General features: G+C 40.9%; 4 protein-coding genes across 4 annotated transcripts; 2 read left to right on the top strand and 2 right to left on the bottom strand.

Annotated features, from left to right (window-relative positions):
* Positions 1–2670: 2670 nt before the first annotated feature.
* Positions 2671–5463, bottom strand: CMQ_8205 (snf2 family helicase; the record flags this gene model as incomplete). Its single annotated transcript, XM_014315746.1, has 1 exon — positions 2671–5463. The coding sequence occupies one exon, from the start codon at positions 5461–5463 to the stop codon at positions 2671–2673; it is 2793 nt and encodes a 930-aa protein (XP_014171221.1).
* Positions 5464–8459: 2996 nt separating this feature from the next.
* Positions 8460–10220, top strand: CMQ_8259 (GTP-binding protein, hsr1-related; the record flags this gene model as incomplete). The annotated part of the gene is made up of 8 exons (XM_014315800.1): positions 8460–8672; positions 8788–8894; positions 8952–9013; positions 9152–9258; positions 9329–9692; positions 9746–9951; positions 10007–10043; positions 10183–10220. 8 exons carry the CDS (start codon positions 8460–8462, stop codon positions 10218–10220), a joined length of 1134 nt encoding a protein of 377 aa, XP_014171275.1.
* A 693-nt stretch (positions 10221–10913) lies between these two features.
* CMQ_8143 (2og-Fe oxygenase family protein) lies at positions 10914–11769 on the bottom strand (the record flags this gene model as incomplete). Its single annotated transcript, XM_014315684.1, has 2 exons — positions 10914–11625; positions 11702–11769. 2 exons carry the CDS (start codon positions 11767–11769, stop codon positions 10914–10916), a joined length of 780 nt encoding a protein of 259 aa, XP_014171159.1.
* Positions 11770–12632: 863 nt separating this feature from the next.
* On the top strand, positions 12633–14372 carry CMQ_8206 (major facilitator superfamily transporter multidrug resistance; the record flags this gene model as incomplete). Its single annotated transcript, XM_014315747.1, has 4 exons — positions 12633–12796; positions 12880–12966; positions 13044–13314; positions 13524–14372. 4 exons carry the CDS (start codon positions 12633–12635, stop codon positions 14370–14372), a joined length of 1371 nt encoding a protein of 456 aa, XP_014171222.1.
* Between the last annotated feature and the right edge of the window lie 6164 nt (positions 14373–20536).

The following is a 20536-nucleotide window of genomic DNA, read 5'->3' as shown; positions in this document are numbered from 1 at the left end:
TTCCGTGCACGCTGTCTTGGCATCCACTATTACCAAGTCTACTAGCCACACCTTTGGCTCTCTTTTTTGCCTAGTAACTATACGCAGCTTTCTGTGAAGGTTAAAGGAGGCTATACGTGGCAGTTATATAAAGTAATGCACTATAAAGAGTAGGAGGCTAAGTAGGGTCGTATAAGCAGAAAGTGTTATGTACAAAGGAAGAAATAGATATATTGCGACCCTTCTAGGGGTCTGTATTAATACTAGTAATATACCTTGCTTTTATTCTTTCTAACTAATTACAGGCCTGTACGGCTAAGTAGGGCGGAAGGGTCTATAGTGTGGCAATGCTTGACATAATGTACATAGTGTTGATTATGTATTGGGCTATTGCGTTGTCTAGTTTCTCTAGCGTGTCTGCAAACCCTCTCTCTAGACGGTAGCGGAATCGATCAGCCGCCTTCTTTTCCTGTTTTGGTTTCATTTTCTCTATTTCGTCAAAATGTTGTGTTGTAGTTGGTAAAGGAGAAGGTGTATTGTTGGAAATTGCTCTAATTCCTTTGGACCTAAGTCTATGAACAATTCTGTAAGTCGCCGTGTCACGTGTAGTAACATAATCAACCTTTACTAAGTGCGCACAGTCTAGTCTTTAGTCAGCCACCCTACAAAATATTACTACTAGATCTTCTAAAGGCCTTAGAGCTTACTACGATACGTGCAACTGGTCCGGACGAATATCCCACAAGGATTACCGTACGGGTCTTACACTGGTGCTCGCGCAGGTTGCGCGACAGACTAGTGGTGCACGGAGTAGAAGCCACAACATCTTACTGCATTCATACAATTTGTGCTCGGGGCCTCCGTCACATCCCATGGGGAGAGACTGTACGCCGTTTAGTTAGTGCCTCGCCGCCATCCTATGGAGAGACAGCCAGTGCATGCCATGTTACGTGCGCTCTTCTCAAATTTAATTCAATTCAGGAATTCCTACTACTCGGTGCCTCTCTCCTATCCCATAGGGAGAGAAGGGCCGGTCGCAAGTCAGTGCCTCGCCGTCATCCTACAGGGAGCCAGCGCAGTAATCTTTAAGTAGGTAAAACAAAAATGCCCGGCCTAATATATTCAAGTAAGTATTGGTACGGAGTGAAAGACGACAGCAGTAATCCTAGGACTACTTATTAGAAACAAACACAGATAGTACTGCTGCATAGGCAGCTGCCGCAACCATCATCTCGTAGTTCGACACGTTTAGTATCGTGCCGACAATCAAGGAAAATAGTAGGATGCATATAGCGACTGTTGTAAGTTGAGTCCCTTTGATCGTAGATAGAATCGCGAGTGGTACTACTAGAAATAGTATTGTGATGATAGCTGCAACGAATCGACTAGCAATGCGCGCAATAAGGACCGTGTTCTGGTGGGATTGGTTGTGCGGTCGACTCCGCGCCTCTGCGTTATTGTCCACCATCCTAGACATGCTCTAGAATCGAAGTTTGCGCAGCTGTTGGTGTATCCAGCGCTGGAAGGGATCGGTTCGAGACCTGGCTCCGAGATCAACGCGAAGAAGCCGCGTTTCCATTATTTCAGCCAAGGTCAGTTCAGTCCGCATGCTGCTTTGCTGTCCGTCATCTATAAGAGACATAGTCTCCATGTTTATAATAGTATTCAAGGAAATAAGTGCGTCGTCTATAATAGGCATTAGTAGACAAATAGCTGCAATACAGCATGCACTAACCGTAGTCCTTAAGCAAGTTGCGTAGCCGAGTTACTAGGGCATCTGTTATAGTCTCGCCTACAGCCGGGACGTCGGCATCTTTCTTGCTATGTCTTAATCCAAGTCGATCGATAGAGGATAACGGCACGCCTAAATTAAAGCCTGCCTGGTAGATAATATGATCTAATGAAGCAATCTTAAGAAACCGAAGATTAACAAGATGTGTCGTTTTAAAGCGACGAAAACCGTGGAGAGTAAGATTTCTATTAGCAGTAGCAACTGGCCAAATTTTGCGGAATCGCTCTGCGTTGGAGGTATCGGGAAGGTGTATTATGCTTTAAACGTGGATGCTAATAGCATATCTTATAGTTGTAACGGCCGGTTAAAAGCAGCCGTGATACTGCCACTAGCACGCTAATCTTAGGTGTAAAGTTGCTGTAGTACTCCCAACCACCATCCTCTTGCACGCTTAGCACCGTAATAAAGCTGACTATTACGCTGTCGTACTCTGTCGTCCGCATAACGTGGTCTAGCATGGCTATACAAAGCCTTGTTACCGCCTCTTCCACTTTCTCTTCTTGCGCACGCACCTCTTCCGCTGTCTCGTATAAACCGTCTTGTCTTGCATCTATCAACGTTTCTGCGTCGTATATTGCCCGCTCGCATGCCTTTTCTTGCACTGCCGTTAGCCGAAATCCTGGCCGCTCCGACTTTCTTTGTCCTCGTTGTTACTAGTAACTTATATAAGCAGAAAGTAAAAGCTAGTTAAAAGGGACCTAGTAAGATATAAAGAAAGAAAAAGAGCTACTTAAGAAGGAACTCGTCCTATGCTGTCCGGTGCGTCCAGTCTCGTGCACTCTCCCCCCTTTCCCATTGCTTGCGCGGTGCAGTCGTGTGTTGTGTGCACTCGTCCTAATCTATACATGCAGACTTTATTCATACATGGCCGACATCTTCCTCCCGTTCCCGTCCCTGCCCTACATCGCAGCCGCGTCGTCCTCCTGGCTGTCCTCGATCACCGTCGCCTTGCTGCGCTTGGTACGCCGCTTCCGTCCACCCTTTGCTCCCCTAGCCGGCGACGGGATCTCGTCCGGGCTTTGCGAAGGCCGGCGCTTCTGGGCGCGTGTGGGCTCTTGACCCCGCTCCCCCTCTGCGCCGCCATCTTCGTCACCGTCGTCGCCGTCGTCTTCGTCGTCGTCATCCTCTGTCTCCGGCTCGCTCTCGCTCTCGCTCTCGTTCTCGCTCGGGCTCGGCTCCAAGGTCTGTTGGCGCATTGCTTCGGCTAGTTCGCCGACTCCTCCCTCGTCTTGCGCCGCCAGCAGCGCGCCCACTATCGCCTCGACCGTCGCATCCTCTGCCTCCAGTTCGGTCGCCAGAGCCAGCAGCGCGCTCGGCCGTGTGTTGACCAGCTCCGCCAGCCCGGGTCCATTGTCTGCGTCCAGAAGACCGAGTGCGACGCGCGACAGCATCGCTCCAAGTCGGCCCATCTTCTCGTCCTCGTAGTCGGCCGCCGTGTGCGGCACGTCCAGCCGCCAGGCGTAGCGGTTAAAGGGCGCGCCCCAGTGCAGGCGCATCACCTCGTACACCACCACTTCGGCGCTCGTGTCGCTCAGGTGCTCCGGCAGGGTCAGCGCAGCCAGGAGCTGCTTGGCCCACTTCTCGTACAGCCGCTCTTCTTGCAGGCAGGAGTACGAGGCGTCCTGCTTCAGGATCGACCACGTCACATTGCTGTTCTGCCCGATGCGCACTAGTCGGCCCAGGCACTGCTCAAAGGTATTGAACGAGTAGCTGAACTGTGCCAGCACTCCGCGGCTGCAGCATTTTTGCAAGTTTAGCCCGAACGACGACAAGTTCATGCTCGTCACGTAGGCGCTGACTTCGGCTGTCGGGTCGTTGAAGCGGCCGACCGCCAGGCGCCGCTCGGTCGGTTTGTGCGATGCCCGCACCGACTCCACGTCCAGGCCCAGTTCTGTCAGGGTCTGCGCGATGACCTCCTGTGCCCAGATCTGGTCCACCATAATAAGGATGCGCTCCTTGGCCTGCACGGCCTCGATGGCCAGCTGCACCACCTTGGCCAGCACAGGCGAGAAGCGCATCGCAAAGGTCGCCATCTCCGCCCGCCCCGTTGGCATCATCATCGCCGCCGCCCCGGTGTTGGTCTCGTACATGATGGTCGAGAGCGCGCCGGCCGGTCCTGCCTGCCGGAGCTCCTCCATGTCCGGCACGCCCAGGATGGCCTTGTTGCCGCGGCGGTTTTGCACCATGTACGCGGCGCAGGCGTTGAACGCCACCAGTGCGGCTGCCCGTCTGTCCAGGATGGCGGTCGGCTTCTTGGCTGTGGCCTCGCCGTCCGCGCGGCGCCGGCGGCTGCGTCGGAATCGTGTGCGTGCCAGCAGGTTGTCCGTCAGCTTCTGCACCATGTCGGTGAGCTCGTTGTGGTGCTGCAGCACGTGCGTCCGGATGGCAAAGGCCGGCAGGTCGTCGCCAGGCGTTGTCGTGCTCCCGTCTGGCAGGATCAGAGGCGTATGCATGCTGCGCCGCAGCTGGATTAGACGCAGGGCCTTGTGTACCGCTGTCGTCAAAAACTCCGTGCTCCAGGCCATATTCTGGCCCCGCGTCATCAGCACCTGCGACTGGGCCTGCCAGTACCGCTTCCCGTCTGCCCGCCATGCATCGATCACCTCGGTCATGCCGGGGAATTTGGCGATGAGACCCGGCCCGGCCAGGAAGCCCAAGTGTTCGAGCTCCTCGGTCTCTGGGTTGAAGTCGTCCTCGTATAGCCGCTTGGCCGCGTTGCCGATGGATGGCACTTGAAAGCCAATCTTGGCGTGCTCGGTCAGGATGGTCAGCGCACCCCGGATGTCTTGGATGATGTTGAGGAAGGGAGTCGCAGACGCGAGGATTTTGCCCTCTGCCTGCAGCAGACGGGCCAGCCAGCCATAGGTCGAGAGCGGGCGCCGCACGTACTGGCACTCGTCAAAAATAATGGTGCCAAAGGCCACTTTGCTGAGTGGCTCGCGCAGCTTTCCCTTTTCGTACCATACCTTCTCCTCCGTCTCGTCCTCCTCTGCCTCTCCATTGGCGTTGGCGTCGGCATTGTCGTCGGCATTATCGTTGGCATTGTCGTTGGCGCCGGAATTGGCGTTAGCCGCTTGCTCCGCCTCTGCCTCCACTTCCTCACCGTTGTTGTTGCCCGCCGCCGCCGCCACAGCATCCTCCTTCTGCTCTTGGTAAAGCTCGAGCATGCGGCGCGTCGCCGTGGTGTAGCTGGTCAGGAGCAGTCGCCGGCCATTGCTTGGGCGCAGCAGTGCCGACTCTTTCGTGACATCGTCGCACCACCGTTGGAACTGGTGGGGCCGAAAGGTGGCGTCGCGCAGCCGCTTTTCCGACTGGTCCTTGATCGCTTCGGGGTAGGAGTAGTAGACGCCCACTTGGAACGAGTCGCCCGTGACGGTGTGGATCTCGTTAAACACCTGCGCAATCGTCGCCGCCGGCACCACGAGCATCGCAGGCTTGAACACCACCGGCGTGCCGGTAGCGTGCACCCGTTCCTTCTCGAGCTGCTGCATGACCAGGGCGAGCAGGTATGTCGCCGTCTTGCCCGTGCCTGTCTCGTTCGCCAGCAGTCCGCCATGGATTGGTGTCTTGCAGAGCTGGACTAGTGTGCCGGCGTCGACCACTTGGTGGGGTTTGAAAACGAAGCTGGAGTTCTGGCCGGCCACCTTTAGCCGCTCTGGTTGGGCCGGGTCGAAGGGTGGCATCTCGGCCATGGCGAGTGCGTCTGTTAGCGAGCATGCCTCGGCCGACTCGCTCTCGTTCAGCACCCGCGGCCACCTAACCACGTGCTCCGTTGTGTTACAGGCGCCACGTCATCTCCGCATGTATCGTTTGTATAAATATCTCCTGCTCCTCCCTCTCTCTTCCTACTTTTTTTTCCTTTCTAAATATTCTTCGTGACAACATCCAGGGTATCGCCGTGGCGGTGTCAGCGTATTTCTGCTCTGATTTACGAGGAGACATTCCTGATGCCGTCACATACACTGAGCATGCCAAACGGAAGACAGTTATGTCTCTTGACGTTGTTTGCGCATTAAGCGGCAGGGCCGCACCCTTTCGGTGTTTGATTATTTATTCAATCCACGCAACATCCGACGAAAAGACCGGATTTTTTGATCTTTCCTCAAACTGAAGGAAAGATGAAATGCCTTGTGGAAAGATTAAAGTGCATTCCATCGCGCATGTCTCATTTTTACTGGCTTGAAGGCAGCTCGGTGCCTCCTTCCCATCCCATGGGGAGAGACTGCACAGGGCCATGTCACGTGGAAACTACATAATTAATTCACGCTCGGTGCCTCCTTCCCATCCCATGGGGAGAGACCAAGGCCATGTCACGTGGCGATTACATAATTAATTCATGCTCGGTGCCCCCTTCCCATCCCATGGGGAGAGACTGCGCAGTGCCATGTCACGTGGCGATTACATCAGCACCTCCCAGTCAGTGCCTCCTTCGCATCCCATGGGGAGAGAAGGGCCGGTCGTAAGTCAGTGCCTCGCTCCCATCCCATGGGGAGCCAGCGCCTGCTTACAGGCCCACATTAAAATATTTCAGTAGCCAATTAAAGCAAAGCTTTCAAACGTGACATGGCCCACCTGCACCTAATTAGCCAATTACAGCAACGCTTTAATCAATGAGAATTTTTTTTAGGCCTACCTGCACCTAACCAGCCAATTAGAGCAACGCTTTGATCGATAAGAATTCTTTACTTTAACCAACAGCCGTTATTAATTTATAACGACGTAACAAAACTAGATATAAAAAAACGTTAAAAGTTGTAGAATCCTTGATTTTAGCTAGAGTTTATGTATATATAAAAACTGCTTTTTTTTCTTGAAAAGTAGCTAACCCTAGCTGACTTTTTACCGGAGATTAATTTATAACAACGTAACAAAACTAGATATAAAAAGCGTTAAAAGTTGTAGAATCCTTGATTTTAGCTAGAGTTTATGTATATATAAAAACTGCTTTTTTTTCTTAAAAAGTAGTTAATCCTAGCTAACTTTTTACCGGAGACTAACTAGTTACTACTAACTAGTTACTAACTAGTTAAGTAAGTTTAATATACGCAAGCTATTAGATTAATAAGACCCGGCTAAATCTAAAAGCTACGCTAAAGATAACGCCCTTAATAGCTTTTTTCTCTTAATAAAAAGTTACCTTTACTAGCTTTTTAGCTTAAGAGAGAGAGACTTTAATCTACTTAGCTACTACTATTAATTACGTAACTAGTTAGCTAAAGGTATAGCTATATACTTTATTCTTTATAGTAAAAGCATTAACCTTACTAAAGATAATAATCTAGCGCTATAAAGCCTTAAAAGAAATTATAGTAATAAGCCTATAGCTAATTATAAATAATAGCATTACTTTCTTAAAGACTAAAGTATATAGTGCTTACTATAAGTAGTTAAGTGTTGCTCTTCTACTAATAGACCTTTACTAGCTGTAAAGTAATAGGCGTATTAAACGCTTTTACTAGTCCTTTAAAAGCATACTATACTCGTTAATACAGACTTACCTTAGCGTTATAATCTTAAATCTAATTAGCATAGCAATACTAATATATTACTACCGTCTTATAAAGCATAGCTATAGCCTATACTTCTTAACCTTTAGCTACTAGCCTTTCATATACGTAACGTACGCGTAGTATATATAAAAGCTAACTTAAGTAAAAAAGGCAAATGCTATTAAATAGTAGGCTTATAATTTAATATACCTTAGTAGTATTTAAGACTAACTAGCTTTAATAGAGCACGTTTAAATAGCTATATAAAGCCTTTTATAAGCTAATAAAGCTACCTTTTATTACTTTAGTATTAAAGACTAGGTACTTTAAGCCTAGCCTTAAAGACATAAGCATAAGCCTTTTTATAAAAGGCTGCTTTAAGTAACTTGAGTACTCTTAAATAGCCGCCTTAAGCTTTATACTCTTAATAGTATAAGGCTCTTAAATCTAAGAATCTTAAAAACGTCTTCTTAGCGTACGTCTAAGATTATAAGCCTATCTTAAGCCTTTAGTACAGCTTAAAAATAATGCTAAAAGCTAATTAAAAACGCTAAAGTTAAAAAGCTAGCCTATAAGTAAGCAAGTTTAATTTAAACTTTTTTTACCCCTTTTATTATTACTTCCTTACCTTTTAACTAAACATAAAAGTAACTTAGTTAGTACGTTAAATTGTTAGCAAACCGCACTGTTTAAGAAGTACTATATTTATATATAAAATAAAGAAATCAAGGACAAAGTTGTCTAAGAAGAAAGCGTGTAGATTTCCTAAGGTTACCTAACCTTAGCCGCCGAAATTACTAGATAAGACAAAGCCCTAATCTAAGCGCACACAACGCACAGTCTAGAGCTTTAGTCAACCACCCTACGAAATATTATCACTAGATCTTCTACAGGCCTTAAAGCTTACTACGATACGTGCAACTGGTCCGGACGAATATCCCACTAGGATTAACGTACGGGTCTTACACTGGTACCGCGCATACGAAGTGTGCGCGACAGGCTAGTGGTGCACGGAGTAGAAGCCACAGTATAAAGACCCGATTTAGCAAAGTGGCGGGGTAAAATTGAGTGGGCCTTGAAAGTGGATTGTTAGGCTACACCCATTTTTTGAAAAGTTTGCGAGAGCAGCGTTTCTTCGCTCATCTTTAGGATTAAGGTCTCTGATAAAGACCTATTTGTTCTTGGCCAACACTCTCGCCATGCCCCCTAAGAAGGTTGAAGCTGTCAAGGACAATGTTGTCGCCTTTGGAAGAGTTCGCAAGAACCTAAAGATGGGATGCGTTGGTCTGCCTAACGTGGGAAAGTCGAGCCTGTTCAATCTCTTGACTGAGCAAAGCGCCGCAGCAGAAAACTATCCTTTTTGCACGATAGAGCCTAACGAGGCGAGATGCGCTGTTCCTGACGCTCGATATGTAAGTTGATATACTCTACAAAAGACTTTTTGATTGAATGCTAAAATAAAAATACATGTAGGATTTTCTCTGCGACCTTTGGAAGCCACCGTCTATGTACCCACCAACTTTGCAGGTAACCGACATCGCCGGCTTGATCAAGGGGGCTTCACAAGGCGAGGGGCTTGGAAACTCGTTTCTATCTCATATCCAAGCCGTTGACGGCATGTTCCACATTGTCAGGTACAGCATCCATGGCCTACATGCTACGTCCTTGTACTAACTTAGACACTATAATAGAGCGTTCGATAACGATGAAGTTTTACATGTCGATGACTCAATCAATCCCGTCCGCGACTTGGGTTAGTTTATGTGAGCATCCTTAGCTAATAAATCTAGACTAATGTATCTCAGATACTATTCAAAGCGAGCTTTGCAAGAAAGATCTAGGTTTGTTTTCTCCATCGAACAGATCTGAAGCTAGCTAACCCTCGTTTTAGACATTCTGCAAAAGGCAATTATCGCCGAGGAAGCAATCGTCAAAAAAGCGGGTGGAAAATACAAGATGTTACCTCTTTTTACAGAGACTACAACGAAAGTCAAAGCAGTAAGCTAAGAACTCTAGTTTTAAAGGTCTAAGTTGTTTCTATCGTACCTTGCTTACAATAATAATATAGATGCTAGAGAATGACCAGCCAGTCAGAGATGGAAGTTGGACACCGGCTGAGATTGCTCTCATCAACGAGAAGATACAACTAATCACCACCAAGCCCACCATCTACCTTGTCAACCTTACAATGAAAGATTACCTTAGACAAAAGAGCAAGTACCTGCCGTCTATATCTAAGTGGGTCACCGAGCACGGAGGCGTTCCCCGAGACATTGTCCCCTTCTCTATCGAATTTGAAGAGAAGCTTTACAAAACAAAGGACGACCCGGCTGCACAGGCTGAATTTCTGAAGGAGAGCAAGGTTAAGTCTAAGTTGGACAAGATCATTACAGAGGGATTTACTAAACTCGGCCTACAATACTATTTCACTGGTATGCTAAATTTTTACCACCCTTGGGTAGATCATCTGCTTACTTGTACACAGCCGGTGAGAAGGAGGTTAGATGTTGGACAATTCCTAAGGGATACCTAGCACCGCAAGCTGCGGGAGTCATTCACAGCGATTTTGAGAGGGGATTTATCAAGGCTGAGGTGGTCGCCTACCAAGATTTCCACGATCTCTGTGAGGGCGGCAAGTCCATGGCTCCTATCAAGGCTGCTGGGAAATACCGGCAAGAAGGAAAGTCTTACGTAAGTACTTGAACCCCTTCTGTATGCTGCAGCAGCTGACATTATTTTGGCCTAGGTTGTCCAAGACGGAGACATTATCCATTTTCAATTCAGTACGTTAGAAGTCGTCTCCAATACTACCCTATTACCTTTATTATTGTGCGAAAGTGCTAACTTGTATCTTAAGATGTTTCAAATAAAAAATAGACGTGTCATGTCTAATCGGGGAGCCGCTGCGCTTTTATACTCTAGGGCATCTTTACGTCATTTACCACTATATACGCATTTAAGGTAGAGACTTTACTTAAAGATAATTACTTTAGACAAAGTCGAAAAATACAGTAGCTTTGCTAGCCTAACAGTCACTGTCAAGTTTTAGAGCGCTGCCACGATTACTCTCTTTGTCGCGCATAGTGAGACATTAGCTGATGTTAATAACATCTCTGTTGTGCTTACCGGGGCAGTTTTAAAAGGCTGTAAAAATTTTACAAAAGCGACGCAAATATAAAGCTTTTGCATCTTAAAAGTTTTATTTCTTCGGTATAGAGGCACAGCTTATACTTATTCTACTCATTCTACTCGTTCTACTAATAATAGCATTCTTCTCAATATCTAGCATCTGCATTAGTCTCGGCTATCTCCTCTATATATTGAAACCTATTGTATACACAGTAACAGTTATAATATTCTCCGCATATCAACAGTCTCGTCGTAGGAAATTTTCGAAATAAACGTGTTGTGGTAGTAGTGCCGAAACAGGAATCGCTCGTCCTCGCAGCTAAAGAAAAAAAAAATACAAGCTCTCCTTTCGCTTTTAATTCCTGTTCTAATTTATCTACTTGTACACAGTAACAACGTCGATGCACCAGTTTCAAACCTGTTTGAAGTCGCGGCCTGTCTACCCTTGTAAATGACGTGGTTTCGCCCCAAGGCTACGTTCTCGCTCCAGCTATAGCAACGCTAGCCATACCCTATACTCTTACTTAAGCCATCCCGCCAAGAAGTATGGCATCCGCCGGACTGTGCTGTCCATGAGAAACCTTGAAGACGTCGTACTTCTCGTCGTGCCACTGACTAGCCGTTACCCAACGTCCCTGGCTGTCGAGGAACTTGGCATCGTTCTCGGGCCGGAGGAAATAGGCGATGCTGTACCGATCATCGGCAGTATTAAAGGGGACAACCCGGTGGACACACGAATAAAGCATATGTTCAGATGCAAACCGAAGCGAATCCCCTACGTTGATAACTGCATGCCCCGGCCGTGGCTCGACAAAGGCCCAGGTGGAAGACTGAGGAGGAAGCACTTGCAGCCCCCACTGCTCCGAGAACAACAGGGTAAGAGATCCAATGTCGGTGTGCTTCTGATGGCCGATCTCTTTGCTTGTCGTTAAGCTGCCAGGGATGTAACGGAACATAGCTAGTGAGCTGTTGGATTTGTGCTCGTTGCGGTGGCTGTATTCGAGACGGGCTGCCCCCGTTAAGCCGAGTGCTGTAGACAGGCAGGAGAGAATAGTCTTGGTTATAATGTTGGATCCGGCGATGAAGCTGAGTAGAGTTTCAATATCGCCCTTATTATTAACAATAAATGGCAGGTTGGGGCTTGTCTTAGAGATCTCGTCCCGCGACACTTTAAAAATCTCGTAGCCGTCCTTTGTGCTATCCAGCAACCCGGCATGGTTCCCGATAGGTTCGTAGCTAAACAAATAGGTCGAGTTAAATCCAAGTTTTTACCCAGCAGTCCAAGCTATAAGGACAAACAGAAGAAACGTACCCATGCTCCTGCGAAGGGAGGCCAATCTCATTCTTGTCCTTGTGTGGGGCGTTAAAGAAACGAAGCATGAGAACAAGTAGCCGCTGCAAATTAACTAGCATCCCCCGACCATCGATATCGCGCAGGTCAAGATAGAAAAAGCCCGCTACCTGGCAGCAAGCTAGTAGCATCTGGACCTCGGAGGGTTCCTGTGATAGGAGGCGCCCAAAGTTGATCGTTTCTAAGTCGCAGATAGGAACTTGTTTCCCTTCATGCTCTATGGTATGTTGCAATTTAGTAGCCATTGCTGTGGTTTGGAATAGACAAGCTATAATGTTTAGTAGCTGGTTGCTAGAAAGAGATTACCCGCTACTTGAAAGGCAAAACTCGGTTCTTTTATTACATTGTTTAAGCCGATTGTCTTCCGTCCTAACTCAAAATACCTATAGTAGGATCTAGGATCGACCACGTTGTTAAAGACATGTGCTTAATCAAGGCTGTAAACGAAGCCGAGGCTCGGAGTAGATAGGTGGTGCAGCGTCATCGCAAATCGTACAAGTAGGACGTATGTGGTACTTCCGGCGGCTCTAGGGCCAGGCGGGGTGAGGGGTAGAATATTTCCAACAAGTCAATACAAGTCCATCATAGATCTACGTACCTTCCTGATCTCGTTACTACTCGTATAAGCCAACTTCGGCTAACCTGTATATTACGTCACCAAGACAATTATAGACCTAGTTACCTTCCCATTTTTTTTGTCAAATTCGTCAGTTCTTCGTAAACATAACCCGAAGCCTTTAATCCCGTGGATTATGCCACATCTACCCCTCTTTTATATGGCGTACTTAGTCAGTAACGAAAGTCAAGGTATAGATAGGCTTTAAACCCTATTTCTACAGTAAGACCATTTCGTTTTTTAGAGAGAGCCAATGTGAAAACATAATCGAAAACTATGGCTCCAGATTATCCCCTTCCGGATGAGCCAACGAGTCTTATTGTAGACTTTAGCAGCCCGGCCGATGATTACAATCCGATAAATTGGCCGACTTTTAAGAAGAGCTATACCAGCCTTCTTTACAGCCTTACTAGCCTAGGCTCTGTCTGGGCAAGCACAGCGTAAGCTGTGTGCACGGGACTGCGACAGACAGACAAATAGAGTAGACAGAAGTGCCTCTAACAGTTGTGCGTGGATGTGATAGATACGCGCCCTCAAACGCTAAGATAGCCGACGAGTTCGGCGTGTCCTCCGAGGTTGCTCTCTTAGGCACCAGCCTCTTGCTTCTTGGGTCCGTTAAGACTTCTTGCCCTCCCTAGTCAAGTTAGCGCGGCTACGCTAACTTTAGTTTTCTGCTTTGTTCTCTAGATGGGGATTTGGGCCGTTATTCTGGGCACCTCTTTCTGAGGTATATGGACGGAAATGGCCGGTGCTACTTCCGTTTGCCGTCTCTACAATCATGTCCATCGGTACAGCCACGGCAAAAGACATCCAGACGGTCCTTATCACCCGTTTTTTTACTGGTTTCTTCGGGTCTGCCCCAATTACTTGCACTGGTGGCGTCTTTGTGGATTTGTGGAAGCCATCGCAGAGGGGCAATGCCATAGTTGGTTACACCCTTTGCGTCTGCGGTGGTCCGGTACGTCCCCTATCTTAGCTACCAAGATCGTTAAGTTTAAATATTTTAAAGATAATGTACAAGAATACGCAACTAATAAAGACAGTCTTTAGGTCCGGTGGTTGGCGGCGCTATAATCTACCGTGATATAAGCTGGAGGTGGACTGAATATGTAAATCTCTGCCAAGAGGTTATAAGCGTATAAGAACCTAAGGCTGACACGTACTTAGATTACCGCTTTTATCCAGGCCGTCGTCCTCGTCCTAGACGTTATTTTTATCGACGAGTCGTACGCACCCGTCCTGCTAATCGACAAGGCCCGCATGCTCCGTAAGACGACGGGCGAGTGGGCGCTGCATGCCAAGTGGGAGGAGAAGGAGGTGCGAGTGGTCGACCTGGCCGTTAAGTTTGGGCTGCGGCCGTTGCAGATGCTGGCCACGCCTATCTGCCTAGCCGTAACGGTATACTCGTCGTTCATCTATGCCGTTTTTTACGCCAGCCTCGCGTCGTTCCCTATTATTTTCCAGCAGACGCGCGGCTGGGACGACCTGGTTGGGTCGCTGCCCTTTTTGGCCGTGCTAACAGGAATCCTAGCCGGCGCTGTTGTGAGCTGGCATAACCAGCGCCACTACAACTGGGCTCTAGCGGCGAATAGCTATATGCCCGTGCCTGAGGCGAGGCTTCCGCCTATGAAGATCGCCTCGGTCGTGCTCGCTGGTGGACTCTTCATTATAGGCTGGACTTCTGCGCCCGAGCTGCCTTGGATCGCTACCGTTATCGGCGTTGCTATGATGGGTTTTGGCTACTATACTATCTTTACCAGCGCGATTAACTACCTTGTTGACACCTTTCACCGTTGGGGGGCTAGTGCCTTAGCCGCTAATACCTTCTCCCGAAGCGTGCTCGCCGCCATCTTACCGCTGCTTGTGCGGCCTTGGTATAACCGCTTAGGAAACGGCTGGGCCTTTACCGTCCTTGGCGTCTTTGCTATTCTTAACATCCCGATACCATTTCTCTTCTCTGCTTACGGGCGCCAGATACGGGCAAGGGGAAAATATACAGCTAATATACAGGAATAAAACTTGTTTCTTGTTTGTACGTTATTTAAATATTAGCAGGGTTGGGAGACTAGTACACTAGTACTTAAAAAGTAGTACTAGTAGTAGTGTATTAGTATTACTAGTAGTATTAATAGCTTTTAGCCTATAAAAAAGTTAACAAAGTATTAATGTAGTAAGCAATAGTAATATAAAGAAATAATAAGTAAGTAAGTAAGGATAACTAACTAACTAACTAATAAGTCTGTAATTACTAAAGCTATTTTCCTTATAAGAATCATACTTTAATAAGCCTTAAAGCTTATAAGTAGTATAACGTGTATAAAGTAAAAGATTATAAAGTAAAGTAAAAAAAGAGATAAAAATATTATATAACTTATTAGTAAATAAAAGAATAATAATAAAGAAAACGTAAAGTAAAGAAATAAAGTCTAGTATTTATATATTTTATATTATAATAAAGCTTCTTTATTACTTACTATAAAAGCTTCTAAAATACTTACTTATTAATTATTACTATAGTACCTTAATACTTAAGTACTATTATTACTAGTACTAGTTATACTAAAGTAGTATAAATACTACCAGTAGTATTACTAGTATGTTTTCCTAACCTTAACTATAGTAAAACGCTAATTTTAATTATCTAGACTTTTATTTTTAAATAAGTATAAGGGTATCCTATACACGCGTTCCTACGCACTAGTTTAGCAACTAGTCGCTTACTAAGCGTTAAACTTAACAAACTATCTTAACACGTTACACAAAGACTAATACAACCACTTTGCTATGCTATGCCTTACTAAGGTTACGCTACACTGCATCTTTTAGTTACGTATAAATTAGCTAGAAAGCCTTTACCTACTAGTCTTTTATAGTTTATTAAGTTAAAGTATTATTATAATAGTATAAAATAGTTTTAAGCCTTTATAACTATATATTATATATAAACCCTTAAATTCTTTAACTTTTATTTTATAGGAAGTAATGTTTAATTATAAGGCAGCTACTTTTATAATCTATATATAAACTATTAGAAGTAAAGAATATGCTAATACTACTTTTTACATTAATATATAGTAGCTATACCTTACGCGTAGCATTTATAGGCACTTTAACCTTATTTATTATATTAGATATAAGACTAGTATATATACTACTTAATTATACTTTACTAGCTAAGAGGTATTTATAAAGTAATAAATATATTTATATTATATACACGTTAAAGGTACTAATTAATATTATAGCTATAAAGGCTATAAGGCTACTGTTTAGTAATTGCTACTAAAATAATAAGCGATTATAATATAGTATTAAAAAGCTAAAAATTAGTACTATTACTACTAGGATAAAAAGTAGTTAGTAATAATAAAAAGACGCTTATAATACTAATATATATAGTAATGTATTAAAAGATATAAAGATATCTAAGTAAGTACTTAGCTAACTACTAAACTAGCAGCTAATTGTAAAAAGCACTATAACTGCCTTTATAATAATAAGCCTTTAGTTATACGCCTTATATAGATATACTTTATTATATTTATTTATTAAAAACTGTTACAACTAATGCTTATAGCAAGGGTAGTAGTATACTATATAGGGTCTAAATAGTATAGCTAATAAAGTGCGTAATATATCTAGCTAAAAAGAAGTATATAGCGTGCCTTTACTAGTGCAAAGATTTTACTAGGGCTAGTCCTTACTTTTATTTATCTAACTAATAAAAGGCTTGCTTTGCTAATATTAGTTAGAACAATTATAGTACGCTTTATTTTAAAGCTTTATACTCCCCTTAAATAGCGCACATATTATAGACTATTTATCCTTCTAGTCTAAGATTACTAAATAAAGCTAAAGACTTTCTCTGCTTATGCAGAAACTAGAAATATAAAGCTTTAAATATCCTCTAAAAAGCGTTTTACTTAAGGCTTCTAGCTTATTAGATAGGGCAGCAAACGTTTAAACGTTGCTTTTAGCACAGCCTTAGTTATAATATTAGCAATCTAATCCTTTAGCAGCACGTATTTTACCGTTAGTAAGCCGCTTAAAGCGTACTTATAAAAGTAATGCTACTCAATATTAAAGTGCTTTAATTGCTTTTAAAACTCTAGCTTCTTAGTAAGACTAATTATAGAGTTATTGTTTATAAATAGCGTAATGTTTGCTATAAAGCTTAACTTTAAAAGAAACTGTTTAATCTACTTAGCCTATGTTATAGCAAAGTATACTATGCTATATTTAGCTTTATATATTAAAGTGCTAATAGTAGGTAGCTTTTTAGCGTACTATAAGACTAGGCTGCTAGCTATTTTAAATATAAAGCTATAAGTAAAGTAGTAATTAATAAGGTTATTTACTTAAAAGGCATTAACCTAGCTATTAATAATAACATATCCTTTAAACAGTACTTATTAGTAAGTAAAAATAATTATAAAGTCTTTTTTATTATAAATATACTATAGCACACATTTAATTAAATACGCGTAAGTCTTTTTAAAAGACTTTATAACTTTTAAATGCTAGTAAATAATAAAAGCATAGTTAGGTTTAGTTATTACCTTTAAGTAAATTAATTTTTACTAATCTATTAGTAGTGCTAGGTATTAGCTAAAGGCCAATCTTTATTAAGCGTTGCTATATTAGTAATTAGTATTACTACTAAATAAACGTTGTTTATACTCTTAGTTTAAAGTAAATTATAAAGATAAAACTTTTAAAAAAGGCCAATTTAAATGCCTTTTAGCATTATAGTAATACTAATTTAAACTCTTAATAGCTATTTAAGTATAGCTGTTAGCTTTATCTTTAATAGCTGCTATGTTTCTAGTTTGAACTTAGTTAGCGCCTTTATTTTACCTATATATAAAGCATTATTAATATAGGTTATAATAATAATTATTTTATTATAATAAGTTGCTAGGTTATTTAAAAGAGGTTATAAGCTAACCTTAGCTATTATCTTTCTTAACTTCTTTTACTACTAGTAACCTGCTGAAGTATCTAGCTTCTATAATCCTATTAGCAGTTAAATTATAAAAGCTAATTATAATTCTTATAATCCAAAATTTCTTATAAGCTTAAGCTAACTTTTTTTTAAATTTACTACTACTATTAATAATAGCTATTATAAGTAAGCTATAGTTAGCAATAACCTTTTCTTAAAAGAATTTTTAAATATTCTTAAAGTTTATAACAGTAATTACTACTACTTTAATATAGCTAGTAAAAGTATAGCAAGCTTTTACTAAGAAGGTCTTTCCTTTACTTATTATTATATACTAAATGTCTAAGTAAATCTTTTATAAAGGTATACTAAAGAGGTTTGAGCAATTCCTTTATTTGCTAAGCAATAAGTAGTCTATTTTATATAAGGTATGTATATAGTAATAGTAGCTTAAACGTTATTATATATTTATAACTATTAATATTAGTTTTTTAGCGTTTTATAAGTAGCTGCTAGACTATAGTATTTTTATATTAATTTTATATAAATCTTTAAGCTATTAATAACTTATATAAGAAAACTATCTAAGTATAAGCGCTTACGCTATAGCTTTTTATTATAAACTTAATAGTAGTAGCTTCTTTATAGTAAAGCTTAGCGTTATTTTCCTTTAATTAAAGATAAAAGAGTTAATGTAAAAAGGAATTTAGTAATCTATTAGTATTCTTTTAAAATGTCTAAAACGTTAAGAGTCTTATTTAGTTTTAGCAAAGGTATTATTTCTTTTTAAGATGCTTTTAAGGTAATAGTTTAAGGTAACTTTTAAGCTTTACTTCATAGTGCCTTTTAAGTTTTATTTTAGAATGCTATATTATTATATAACTAGTTATATAACTTAGTTTCTTAGTTATTATATAACTAGTTATATAACTTAGTTTCTTTAGTTATTAGCATTCGTTTTTTTAAGACTTTATATATATATAGTTATACATATATAAAGTTTTTAAGGTCCTTTTTAAACTTCTTTTCTTACTAGTCTTTTTTTATAAAAGGCTATTAAGAAAAAGCGTTAGCTATAGCGTTTTAAAGCTTATTAATATATTTTATTTTAAAGTTAAAGTTTTTAATTTAAGTAATCTATTAAACGATTAACGCTCTTAAGACCTTTAAAAGCTTTTTATTAATTTTGTCTTTAAAGACTATAGCGTTTATTTTAATAATAAAATGAATACTATAAAGATAGCTCTAAAGTTGTTTTAAGGCAAAAAGAAGTCTTTAACATTCTTTTTTTATAGTATTATAGGCCGCCTTTACTAGATCTTAAAGGCTATACTTATATTAGGATAGCCGCCTTTTTTTATTTAAAATTTGTAATAAAACTGCTTTTTATCTTATTAGGTTAGTATTAACTTAAAGACTAATAATACTAGCGCTTAAGTTATAAGAAATAGTAATAAGCAAGGGTGTAGTAGTAAAGGCTTTCTTAATCTTCTTAAAGGCTTCTTATTATATAAGTCTTTATTTATACTTAGTTCTTTTGCGTAAAAGCTTTATAAAAGGTGCTAAGATAATAGCTTAATAGCTAATTTAAATAGCGTATTAATTAGTTACTTTATTAAATTCTTAAATGTTTTTAGTATAAGTAAGAGTAAGCTACTTTAAGATCTTATTAACCTTAGTTATCTTAAGAAGATAAAATTCTTCTTTATAAAGGTACTTAACTACTATAGCAGACTTCTTATACTATTAAAATTTACTAATAATAATAATATATAACGCTGCCCTAGAAAGGGGACCGACGCAGGCTACGCGTAAGCCGTACGCAGTATGCGCACAGCGTATTAGATGCATATTGTAGACTAGAAGCGGTGCTTATAGCGTAGGCTGCGTAGCGCAGTCTGCGCATAGGCTATAGCACGTGCTAGCGCACAGGCTAAGTAGAAATAGGGTTGCGCCTGCCCTGCGCACTTAGTGCGCTAGAGGTGCGCCTACGATAAAGAGCGCCTTCCGCACTCCCTTAGAGTGTAGGAGGTAAGAATTAGCTATTAAATATACGGCTGCTTTCTCTTATTAAGAAGATACCTTTTTGCTTGCTTAACTTATTTAGCAAACCTAAGTATACCTTTAATATAATAACGTTAGTAAGTTTATAATTAATAAAGGTTTTATTAATATATTAAATATACTTAATAATATATTTTTATAGACTTAGTATAATTTCCTTATTATTATAAGTAGTTATAAGTTCTTTAATTATTATATTATTAAGGAAAGGTTAATAAATAAGAAGAATTAAGTTATAAAGAATATAAACTATTCCTCTTTAGAATTAAGCTATTAAGTTTATACCTTCTTATAAAAGAGTATACATTTTTATAAAGCTAATTAAAGTTATAAAGGTAGTAGAATTTTAGCTTTATTTTATAAGTAAAAATTAGTTATATCTTAAAAAAAAAGTTAAGCTACACTTTAGCCTAGCAAAGTACTTTCTAGTTTATAGCTTTTTTTAAAATAAAGCTATTTAATAAAGTAAAGTTAATAAGTATAACTTTTCTATTCTTTTATTTATAAAGAGTATAATTATAAAGGATTTCTTACTAGTCTTTATCTAAGCTACTTAAGCAGCTTAGGTAGAATAATTCTATTAAGCGTTTAAGATTATTATCTTCTTAAAGTAAATATTATTTTTATTCTTATATCAACTAGATTTATATATAAAGTATAGGTTTAGGCAGCATATATAACGCTAGCGTTATAAATACTATAATAGCATAGGTAAAGCGTACTTACTTAAAGATAGTATTTTTCTTTAATAAAATAAATAGATTTAAGATATTTAGCCTACTAGTAAATAAGCCTAGTAATTTACTAGTAATTAGTTTAAAGACTTGTTAGTCTTCTTTTTTACTTAAGTAGGCTTTCTTAATAATATAATAAATAAAGTGTTATAGAATAGTATATTACTATAAACTTGCTTATTATTATATAAAAAGAAAGTTTATATTAAGTATAAAGAGTACTCTTAGTAAAAGTGTTTCTTTAAATACCTTTAAAGGTATAACAAATAAGTAAATAAGAATTATATATCTGCTAATCTATATATTTATAATTACTTTTCTTATAAAGTAAACTTACGTTTAGTAAAAGCTGTTTAAAATAAAGTTAGTAAGTATAATTTTTTCATTCTTAACTTTAATATTTATAGTAAGTAGCTAACTAACTTAGGTTAGTTTAT

The sequence above is a fragment of the Grosmannia clavigera genome (genome assembly GCF_000143105.1).
Source record: "Grosmannia clavigera kw1407 unplaced genomic scaffold GCSC_161, whole genome shotgun sequence".
Taxonomy (NCBI): Eukaryota; Fungi; Ascomycota; class Sordariomycetes; order Ophiostomatales; family Ophiostomataceae; genus Leptographium; species Leptographium clavigerum.
Note: the sequence above shows the minus strand (reverse complement) of the source record. Positions and strands in the feature narration are given on the sequence as shown.